Source organism: Trichosurus vulpecula, chromosome 2 (genome assembly GCF_011100635.1).
Source record: "Trichosurus vulpecula isolate mTriVul1 chromosome 2, mTriVul1.pri, whole genome shotgun sequence".
In the NCBI taxonomy this organism is placed as follows: domain Eukaryota; kingdom Metazoa; phylum Chordata; class Mammalia; order Diprotodontia; family Phalangeridae; genus Trichosurus; species Trichosurus vulpecula.
The window spans coordinates 381655103-381667270 of NC_050574.1; the positions used below are offsets into that span (position 1 = coordinate 381655103).

Here is a 12168-nt window from a genome sequence, read left to right on the forward strand (position 1 = left end):
GGGCTTCTTTTCAAATATGATTTCCAAGTGAAAAGTTCAAGAGATAGCAATTATACTAAAACAAAGAGAACTTTCTAATTGGGCCGTGTACAATGAATTTATCATTCCATTTGGGATTGAATGAGAACAGTAAATTCCCTACTCTTTCCAACCTTTGTTCTGAAAAAAACAAGGAAACTTTTTAGTATTTCCTGTTTGAATCGAAATGTGCATTTCAAGTTATAGACACCAGACTCGAGCAACTGGAGCCCAGGAAATGATGTCATAGCTTGGTTAATGAATACACCTGAGTCACCTGGGCTGGGAAAGACACAGCCTTCTGTACTGTGGGAGAAAGCAGCCTGGAAGTTTGGGAAGTAAAGGAAAGTAGAGAAACCAGATTTGGAGAATTTAGTTGGTAAAAGATGGAAAAGGAGAACAGTTCCCCTTGGGAAATGGGGTTGCTGAGAACATTTGACTCCAGTGAATTTGTTAGCTGGGAGAAGATCGGTTCAGGGGGATTTGGACAGGTTTACAAAGTACGACACATTCACTGGAAAACATGGCTTGCAATCAAATGTTCCCCAAGTCTTCATGTAGACGAGAAGTAAGTAACTTTAAGTGACTTGTTTTTCTGAAAACTGTCTCTTCCATAGTGTGATATTTATACTTAAAATCTGCAGAAATGGTGTTTTGCCATCAGGAAGGCTTTTTTTTTTAATCAGTTACAAGGAGAAATTGTTTTTAAACTTACACAATTTAACTAGATTGTCTCAATGTTTAGGATAACTTTCTGGATTTTAGGGGATTTTTTCCCGGTTCGTGCTAGATTAAATGTAAAGATATTTCTGGACTATTTCAGTAGCAATCATAATTATCCTTCCTGACTTTCTCTAAGTGGTTAGCAGTCAGTTTTTGCTAATTTGTTGGTACATTGAGACTATCTGAAACGTGCTCCTTGGTACTATTTTTTTGGCTTAAACTAGAAAGACTGTGTAATTTAACATATCCTTTTGTAGTTCTAAACTGTAAAAGTGGTTAATTTGGATTTAGCTATCTCTCAAATTTCATAGTTCAAGACTTTTTGATTACTTTGTGTATATTTTTTCACACTGATCTATGAAATTTTCAGGTTAGTAAAGTGCAAATTTACACCCCCACACATAATGCCCAGCCCATATGAAGCACTTTAAAAAAAAAAAGGCAGCCAGATATGAAATGATTATCTGAAGCATGTTAGAACATGATCTCAGAAGACAAGTTCTGGCTAGGGTAAAACAGTACAATGACTTAGTGTGTTTTGGAATGGAAGGTTTAGAACCTTTTTTCTTATTTATCCTTTGTGTTTTGTGATTTGTATGTTGGCTTTTGGACATCCTGAAAAGTTAGTTTATATAAGCCTTTGGGGTATTACTGCAATACTGTATCTATAAGCCTTTTTGCTACTTTTAAATTTACTCTTTAAATGCCAATTGTTATAAGAAGAAAATTCCCCATGTGGGCAGCCATAGGCTTGATTAAAATTAAACAGGCCTTTCTTCTGAAACTAGATATTTTAATGTTTGCTGTCCATACCTCATGATTGTCCTGAGGGGTTGGAGAAACAGGGGAGGTTTGTGGTGGGAGAAGTAGTAGGGCGTATTTTTAGCTGTGAATTTATGGCTGCTTTTGTTTGTAGATGTAACAGTATCTAATCAAGATTCTAGACTTCATACCTTTCTCAATAGCATGTAGTCATAAAAATACTTCAAACTGACTTAGCTCTTAAAAGAAGGTGGTCTAGTTGAATAGAAAATTGTGCTCATTTTGAATCATTGATGAGGGAGTTTTCGAAGAAAAAAAATTGCATTAAAGATCTTTGCATCTCAGTTTCTCCATCTAAAACAGATAATACCTTCTTCCTTCAGTCTATTTCCAGACACACTAAGAATTGAAGAAACGTTTTTAAAGGGTTTTGAATCACCAGCCATCAAGTGCAATGTGTGAACTAACTTTTAGGGGAAGCAGAAGTAGATTTATCTAAAGCTCAGTAGTAGCTTAATTTAATGCACGAATTTTGTAGGCACATTTGGTAAATGCTTAAAATTTCTACAGCACAGAACTCCTCTAAATTTTTCATTTATACCTAGAGAGATTCCCTATCTGACTTCTTGTGGTTTTTAGCCATAAACCTTGAACACAAGATGTCTTAAAATTTTAGGGACGAACTTTGCAAAAGCTTATTAAGTAAGCAAACAAGAAGTAAAACAGCTTTTCATTCTAACTCAAGCAAAATAAAGAGCAAGGTCCTTACAAAACTTAAAATCCCATGTATAAACTGGTTCCCCTTCTAGTTTGTATTGCTGCTTCTACGAACCTCATTTATTCACTCAGCAAGTATTTATTAAATACCTATATTCGAGGCACTGGGCTCAGTGCAGTGGAGGATACTAGGAACAATCACTTTGCTTACAAAATGGCATGTTTACAGCCTCAAAATCCAGAGAAGCTCTGCTAGGGATAGTTTTCTTGCTGCTCATTTCAATTATTATTTGTTCCACGACAAAAGAGGTATTTAAGAGCACCTTTTTAGTAAGCCCTTTCTAGATTTCTGGAGTGAGCTGTATTTATTAAACAATTCTAGATGTAACCAATGTGTTGATTTGTTTTGTTGGACAATATGTATTTGTCATAAGGGAATGCTTATGGGGAGTGCCATAGTTTGGTGGATTAGCGATAGCTAGTCAATGATAAATGGTCAATAAACATTTATTAAGCGCTTACTATGTGCCAAACACAGTGCTAAGAGATAGGGATACAAAGAAAGGCGTAATTCAGTCCCTACCTAAAGGATCTCCTGATCTAATTCGGGAAAACTAGAGAAAAAGAAACTGAAAGGGGGGTGGGGGTGGGCAAGGAGATGAGGTTTCCCAGTTTGATGAAGTCCTGCAGCCTGTAGCTAGGGTGGGAAATGATCTGACGTGGGGAGATTTTCAGAGTTAATATCATTTTGCAAATGATGAGTTTCTGGGGATCATGAAGTCTAATAAAGTAGCTGGATGGCGAATGATTAGGTCAACTCCCTGGGCACCCTCCTTAAATGACGGAGGATCTGGGAGGTCCTCTCCGTTGCCGACCTTCCACCCTATTCAGTTCCAGAGGAAGGAGGGGCACCAGGGGCTGCTGAGGAGGTGTGTCTCAGCTTTGCATACACTTACTTTCTGCTCGGGGAGGAAGCTATAACACATATAATATAAGCGTAAGACAGACTATCCTAGCCTTCACTGCCTGAAGGCCAGGTGAGTTATATTTTCACCTCACCACCCAGGGTTCTCCGATATCTTTGTGGGGGGAAGGGGATGTGTGTCTAGACTCCACAAAATGCTCCAGTCCGCATCTATGTTGCTCCCTCATTTGCAAGGGGTGGTCTTCTGCATCCCAGTAACATTTAGCCACTAATAGTCATATTAACTTTTACACAGAAATATTTACTTCAAAAGGTATAATCACAAATACACAAACTTATTCCCCTAGTACTTGGGAGGCAGACACCATCCCAGTGGGGGAAGGTGCGGGTATAGAGAGCGATTAGTTCACTTCCTATTGAGCACAGTCCCAAGCCCAAAACTCACCTTAGACTCAAGTACCAGACACCCTGGCTTCTCAGGGCTTCCATGCCAGGCTGGGTGCACCATCCTATCGGCAATTCTGCCTCCACGGTTGTCGCCATGGCTTGGAGGCCCGTGTCCAGGGGATATTGCTGCCGGTCACCTGAAACAGAGAAGGACAAACGAAACATACCAGAAACCTCTAGGCCTGTGTCTTGAAGCTAGAGTAGAAGACAGAACAGGAGAAGTCAGTCAAAAAGTACCAATAAAACCTTATTTTTTAATACACATAAGAAAACAAAAAGTGCATAAGATCAATATTGTTGCTACTTTGCTGAATTTGGTGGTCAATGACTTTAGTTGGTATGTGTATATTTATGTAGATATACTTAGAAAAATTGTTTAACAAGTTCACAGTTTCTAATATTTGCATATTATGTTTAAGTTCACAAAGAAATTTTAATTTAAATTTAGAATTAATTTAATTTAATTCTAAATTCTTAATTTAATTTAAAATTCTAAAATTCAATTTTATTTGAGTAATGGAGCATATTTTTATGGCAGAATTTGACCCTTATTAGAATGATTAAATAGAACTTTTAGAGTATTTAATCTAGTTGATTGCATTTTCTGGGGTGACCTACTAGGGAGAACTTCCCTGTTTAAGGCAAGTCACTTCAGATACTTCCGAGCATGCTTGAAAAAATGTTTTGTCCTTTAGCTAGAAAGTCATTTCTGCCCTTCCCAAACTGGGCAGGTAGTGACTTGTATGAGGTAGCTGTGCAGTATGGGAGGTCAAAAGTGTCCCTAAACAGGAAACACTTCACTTGCAGTTTTATGAAGAGCAAAAAAGGAAGGGGCAGAATGGAGTTGAGTCCTATGTTTTAAGAACATAAAATCTATGGTAAAGAGAAAGGCTAGGCTTTTTTTTTACCTTTTTTAAAGAATCAGACATTTGCAAGTGATTTACTTTATTACATTAATCTAGTTTATATTTCTCTGCTTAGGAATGTTATTTCATTTTACCTAAATAGGGTAAAAACGGCTGTCTCTCAAACCTGAACTTGAAAATCGTTGTCTAAATAGTGACTAGAGAGCCTGCAGCCTGCCCTGGAGTAAGGACCAGCTAGGTTCAAGTCCTGTCCTTGATGTATGCTAGCTGCATGCCCCTGGGCAAGGCCCAGGTGCTCTATGCAACTCTCTTAATGCTGTAAATTACAGAGAAAGTGTAGACTTGCGCTAGGCATTTTCATTATCTAGGAACGAAATCACCAGTTCAATACCAATCCCTAACATGCCTATTAGTTTTATAGGTTAGTCTTGGCACTATTTTTAGGTAGTATGTGAAAGTTGCAACCACAAATACCCATTAGGATGGTATGTCCATCTGCCTGTGCCCTAAGATGGCTTCTCTGGTGTGGGAATAGCATTTCCCTGAGCTGGAAGTCTCAAAATCCACAACTACAGAGTTAAGGTGGCTGAGGAGTTTGGTTGGCTTTCTACAAAGCTCAGGTTTACTTTCATCTGCCCAAGGCCACTATAACACTATAGGGCCTGTGATCACATTGGTTTTCCTTAATGAGTAGCTGTACTGAAAATGGTAAATTTTGCCCATGGCTGCTTATCCCTAGGGTGGCAAGCAGGTGAACCAGGCTCCCTACAGCTGCTAAACAAGCTCCTACTCCTTTGCTTCCCACTCTTTCCCAACTTTGACTCTGGCTTAGTCACCACCTCCATCTCTGTGATAAGGTTTTGACCTGTTACCTCAGGGTATGTCATAATTAATGGAACTGGTCCTGTTGTTGGTGAGGTCTCCAGTGCAGTGCCTCAGGCATGTGTGCTATGCTGATTAACATTTTTGTTTAAAAAAAAATTAACTCATCCTGTTTAAATTTTTAACATCTGCCGTTTAACATTTTTGTTAAAAAAATTGAACTTGGATAAAGGAATAGATTGCATGTTTATTTTTGTTAAAAGAAATTGAACTTGGATAAAGGAATAGATTGCATGTTTATTTTTGTTAAAAGAAATTGAACTTGGATAAAGGAATAGATTGCATGTTCAACAAATTTGCTGGTGCAGCATACCTATACTTAGAGGTGTAGACAATGCACAGGGAAAATAGAATAAGGATCCACAAAAAAGAGAAGGCTTGGGGGATGGAGGGCTATGATTCGTGCTTTAGGTATTTGAAGCATTTCTGTGTGGAAGAAGGATTGAATTTATTCTGTTTGCGAGAGGGCAGAACCTGGTGCAGTGGGTGAAATCCATTTGTTTTTAGTTGAATTCTGAGCATTTGCGTGAATAGGAAACTCCAACAGTAAGAAGGGAAAAAAAAAATACGCATTATGGTTTAGCTACATCTTCGCCAAAGGGTCTAGTATAATAAGCCTGGCTAGTAATGACAAGCCTGAGTAAACTATGAGTTGTAACTATAGTGCAGTCAAGTGGACAAATCCATTACTTGGACCTTTTTAAAATAGCTGTCATGGGAATATTTCTGTGGTTCTTTGGAAAGCTTGGGAAAAGTAATTGGATTGGGGGTGGAACAGAAAACTCTAGCTGAAAGGCATTATCTAACCTTTTTATTTTTTTCTGCTGTGTGTATGTGTCTGTGTGTGTTTTCTAAAGGTGGTTCCCAGGTTTTTTTTTTTCTTCTGAATAGTTCTTTGTTACACACACCCGGTTTTTTTTTTCCTCTTCCTGTTTTACCATTATAATATAATGCCCCCAGGACTCTATTCTTTCCCCTAGCCTAAAACAAAAGTTACATGAAGCTTTTCTAGGAACAAAATCTTCTTGCTTTTTCTTATTTTCCTAGATATTTCTTTGAGTTCTAAAATAGGAAACCTTTTAGGGCTGCCACTATCTTATGTGATTTGGGAAGTTATTTTGTGTCACTGGGACTCAATTACTTCATCTATAAAATGAGGGATTTGAACTAGAAGATGTCTCAGAGTCTCCTCTTCCAGCCTTAGAATTCTGTGATTTCTTGTGTTAGATTACTATTTTTATAAGAGTCTTGCCTATTTTCACACTGAACATAAAGATTTAGCAGAAATTTACCATTAAAGTTATCCTATTCAAGAAGCTATTTCTTCATCTGGTTCGGTCAAAGCCTCACATTTGTAGTTCCTGTAGGACTTTTGAGGGTCACCAAGTCTTATGTCAAGGGTAGAATATGAAATATAAGCTTTCTTGCTTTGAGGGAGACATAATAATCTTCCACTTGTGGAGAATCCTCAGGCAGATTTGGTGTTCAGTCATGTCTAAGACTTCTTGACCTCATTTTGGATTTTCTTGGCAAAGATACTGGAGTGGTTTGCCATTTTCTTCTCCAGCTCATTTTATAGACAAGGAACTGAGGCAAAACAGGGTTAAATGACTTGCCCAGGGTCATGCTGCTAGTAAGTGACTGAAGCCAGATTTGAACCCAAGAAGATAAGTCTTCTTGACTCCTGGGTTGCCACTCTATCCTCTGTACCACCTAACTGCTTAGGTAGGTTGGTAGTTTTTAATGAGAACATTTGTTGCTTTCCTTTTCTCCACTAACTAATATATTAATTAGCTTAATATATAACATTTTTAAAATAAATTTTATTACTTTTGATTTGTGTCAGTTAAATTTCCCAATCCCCTTCTCTCTTCAGAGAGCAATACCTTATTTAAAACGTTTAAAGCAAAAGAGGAAAAAAACATTTCAGTAAAAATAATCGACACATCAAAGAAGTTTTAACTATATGTAGTGTTACACACTTTTAGTCCTCTACCTCTGCAAAAAAGTCTAGGGAGGTACCTTCTTATGAGCCAAGACTAGTCATTATATTTTCATGGGATCCATTTGATTGTTTTATTCTTGTTTTTCTTTTTTTTTTTCATTTACGTTGTTGTAGTCACTGTGTACTGTTTTCCCAGTTTTGCTTATTTCACTTGCATCAATTTATATAACTCTTCCCATGCTTCTTTGTATTTATCATATTCATAATTTCTTACAGTACAGTAACGTTCAATTAAATTTCATGTACCATAACTTGTTTAGCCATTCTTTATTTGATGGATGTCTACTTTGTTTTCAGTTGTTTTGCTGCTATAAATGGTGATGCTTATAAATATTTTGCTGTTCAGGAAGCTTTTCTTTTTGTCATTGATCTCTTTGGGATAGTAGAATCTCTGAATCAGAAGGCACAACAATTTTAGTCACTTTTTTTGCATAATTCCAAATTGTTGTGTAGAATGATTGGACAGCTTCAGCTCTACCAACAGTAAGGTCAAACTGATTTTTAAAAATATTTTTAATGAAAAATAAATTTTCTTTTCCTCCCCCACCACAGGGGGCAGTGGGAAGGGAAAAATAAAAATCCTTATAACAAATATGCAGTCAAGAAAAACAAATTTCCAAATTGGCCATGTCAAAAAAATATATAATAGATCTCATTCTGCACCCTGAATCCACCACCTCTCTGTCTAAAAGATGGGTAGCATGCTTATCATCTGTCCTCTGGAATCATAGATGATCATTACTGTGATCACATTAAGACTATTTCCACTGCATTATTGGATAAATATTTGGTGTTGCTCACTTCACTCTTTATCAATTGATATAAATTTTCCTCGGTTTTTCTGAAACTGTTTCTTTTGTTATTTCTTTTAACACAGTAGTGTTCCATTACGTTTATAGGCCATACTTTGATAAACCATTTCCCAACTGATAGGCAGCCCTTTAGTGCTCAGTTCTTTGACACTACAGAAAGGGTTGCTAAAAAATAATTTTGTACATAAAGGATGGTTTCTTCTCTCTTTAATCTCTTTGAGGTATAAATAATTTTATTGCTGGGTAGTCAAAAGGGCATGCACAGTTTGGTAACTTTTATGGTATATTTTCAAAGTGCCTGTTTTCCCATAATCCCTTAAACAGTTTGCCATTCTCATTCTCTCTCTGTCTCTCTCTGTCACTCCTTCTCCCTTTCCCTCTCTCTGTCTCTCTGTCTCTGTCTGTCTCTCTCCCCCCATCCTTCTCCCTCTCTCTGTCTGTCTCTTTCTCCCTCTCCCTCTCTTTCTCCCTCTTCCTCTGTTTCTCCCTTCTCCTCACTCTGTCTCTCCCTCTCCCTCCCTCTGTCTCTCTGTCTCTGTCTCTGTCTGTGTCTCTGTGTGTGTGTGTGTCTGTCTGTGTCTCTGTCTCTGTCTCTGTGTGTGTGTGTGTCTGTCTGTGTCTGTGTCTCTGTCTCTCTCTGTCTGTGTGTGTGTGTGTCTGTGTCTGTGTCTCTGTCTCTGTCTCTGTGTGTGTGTGTGTGTGTCTGTATCTGTGTCTCTGTCTCTCTCTGTCTCTCTGTCTCTCTCTCTCTCTCTCTCTTTCTCTCTTTCTCTCAAAATTTGCCAGTCTGATGGGAACCTCAGAGTTGTTGTAACTGGCATTTCTGTAATTATTAGTGATTTAGAGCATTTTTCATATTGATAGCTTAAATTTCTTCCTTATAGAACTGGCTGTCCTATACATCCTTTGACCATTTTTCAATTGAGGAATGAATTTTATTCTTACAGTTTTGAATTAGTTCTCTATATATCTAGGAAATCACACTCTTAACAGTGAAACTTGCTGCAAAGTTTTTTATCTGCACAAAACTTTAATATTATGCGATGAAAATTGGTAATTTTATCTTCTGTGATCCTTTCTTCCTTAGTCATAAATTCTTACCCCAGCCATAGATCCAAAAGGTAATTTCTTCCTTGATCCTCTAATTTGCTTATGATATCACCCTTTATGTCTAAGTTATGTATCCATTTGGACCATATCTTGGTATAGGGCATGAAATGTTGGTCTATACCTAGTTTCTGCCAGATTACTTTCCAGTTTCTTACTATATTAACACTTCATTAAAACCATAAATAAAATTGACATTTCTTTTCATAATGGGTACTTGTGCCTCTTCACTCATTACCCAAAAAAAAGATTCATTTTACACTTAAAATGGGGGGAAAACACTTTTGTTTACAAACATGAGTCATGTGTCCAACTCCCAGCCTTACTTCAGTCTACATGAAGTCAGTTCACATTTTTTTATGGACAATTGGCACACTTTCAAAACATAGCTTGAAACAATTATAAATAAACCCTGTGTTATATAGCATTTATGTCTGCCCCAATAAGGGATATGCTGGTAAGGAAATTTGGCACTATGGTATTATCAACTAATGCAAATTTGCTGACATACTTTATTTTGCATTTTGGCTGTCAGAGACTACAATTCAGAATAACAGACAGCATTTTCAATTCGAGACTTTTGAAAAAGAATAAACAAAAAGTCTTTCAATGTCTTTTAGCAAAGTCTGCATAATTGCTTCTGCCAAAATGTGCATGTTACCTCTAATTTAATGTAATTTTGCTATTTTTGAGAAAAGAACTAACAATTTATTTTGTACACTGGACCTTTTGGAAAAAAAGCTAGAAAATGTCTTTAACTGGCAGGAAAGCCATAGCAGTAGGATTAAGCTCTATGAAACCTTTCCTAATTCCACTTCTCCATATCCTAGAAACAATGTCCTTCCCTCCCCCAACCTTTCTTTGATGGCTCTGTATAGTTAGCATTCTCTATTTTGTATTATAGTTATTTGGGTCCCTGTCTCATCTTTCCAAATAGTCCTTGAGAGGCAGGGACTACGCCTTAATCATTTAGTATTTCCAGTGCCTAGCTTTCTACCTCAAATGCACATATTAGACTTTTGAAACATTTCTTAAATTGAGTAAGAGAGGGATCTTTTATTAAAATCTTGTTTTCAAAAAAGTTCTGCTTTTTTTAAAAAGTAGGACTAGATTCTCTCAAGGTCCCATTTACTTCCAAAAAAATTGTATAATTCTATGTATTGTGGTTATTTTCTGCCACACAGAACTTGTTTGTGTAGTCATATTGGTAGTATGTAATGTATAGTATGTAATGTGTAGTCATAGGTGCTTTTAAAATTGTTTGGGGGGCTTATTTTTTCCAAATATTACTTTATCAGTTTCCTAAAACAGTTCTAGACAAGCTGAGTAGTTTTTAAATAAATGCTTAATGAATCAAGTTGAATACTCCTCAGACTACCATCATCACTTTTGGATAGTAAAACTAAGTAGTATTTCAGATGAAGTACTCTGAGGGTGTAGCTATACTGAATATGTTTTGGCTTTACAGTAAATTAATGATCCATAGACTGTAAATTTATTGTGTATTTGTTAGCAATACTGAATGCATAATATAAAAGATGTAGAGAGTCAAAACACAGACTTCCTTAGAAAGAAAATTTTGTACCAATAAAGGCTGGGTTCACATTTTAGTACCAGCATCATCAGATTATTGCTAGGTTTAAAAGAGATTAAGATTTTTTTGTAAAATTTAAAAGTACTATATATTATTTTCCTTGAATTTATCAGAAAGTTGTATTTTGTTTATCGCTAACCGTATACTCTTCAATAGAAGTTTAAAAATTGTTTAAATGAATGAATTGACCACTTGAGAACAAATCAAATTAAAATTATGGTTGGAAAGGAGATAGTCACTCTCAAGTCTTCTTTTTATAGATAAAGATATTGATGCCCAACAAGGTTTAGTGCCTTGCCTATGATGGGTTGCTGAAAATGATGGATTATTTATAATAGTGTACTGGGAAGTTCTTTTTTTAGTATTATTATTTAGTATGCAGATTACAATGTTCACAAGTTTTTAGAACATGGCAATGGTGGAGAAAAATTTTTCTTCAAGTCATTCAGCTAGTAAGGGGGTTTAGAACAAAGACTCTTACCCTGGAGTCTTTGAGATTATGTATGTATGTATATATGTGTATATATACATACACATAGATAACTTTCATACTTCTTAACATAACATACATCATACACATAGATAATATTTCAGTAAAAACGCTTTCCTTTATAATGCTACATATTTTGTTTTATGCATTTAATCTCATTTATCTGCTATATTTGGTCCATTAATAGATACTTTATCCATTTATTGTTTCAAAATGCATTTGTTTAACAATTGGTGAAATATAGATAGACGAATATTGTTGGTTTTAGTTGTGTCTAACTCTTTGTGACTCCGTTTGGGTTTTTGCTTTGTGACGCTGATTTCTTGGCAAAGACACTGGAGTGGATAGTGGATGGTAGAGTGGTTTGCCATTTCCTTCTCCAACTCATTTTTACAGATGAGGAAACTGAGGCAAATAGCATTAAGTGACTTGCCTAGGATCACACAGCTACTAAGCATCTAAGGCCAGATTTGAGCTTGGAAAGACAAGTCTTTCAGATGCCAGGCCCAGCACTATTACAGCTAGCCCTTGTCTTTTTTAAAGTGAAGAAAATCTATGTATAAATAAGGTCTTCAGACATTTTTTCTAGAATGCAAGAGCACAACTGTTCAAGTGGAATTTTTAGCATAAATCATAACAGGAATTAGAATAGAAAAGGCAAGAGAATGTTTTAACTTTGACTTTTACATCCCTAGTACCTAGCCCAGTGTCTATATTAGATAAACGCTTCATAAATTAAAAAAATTTTAAATGTCTTTTAACTGTTCTAGTTTTTCAATAGAGAATTTTGATAGACCTTTAGACATACTGTTTACTATCA

General features: G+C 36.3%; 1 protein-coding gene across 1 annotated transcript in view; it reads left to right on the forward strand.

Moving 5' to 3' along the window:
• Nucleotides 1–343: 343 nt before the first annotated feature.
• RIPK4 (receptor interacting serine/threonine kinase 4) overlaps nucleotides 344–12168 on the forward strand; it is a 74940-nt gene continuing 63115 nt past the window's right edge. The window contains exon 1 of the mRNA XM_036747673.1: nucleotides 344–586. Within this exon, the coding sequence (XP_036603568.1) occupies nucleotides 405–586 (182 nt within the window). The 5' untranslated portion in view covers nucleotides 344–404. The remainder of the gene's footprint in view (nucleotides 587–12168) is intronic.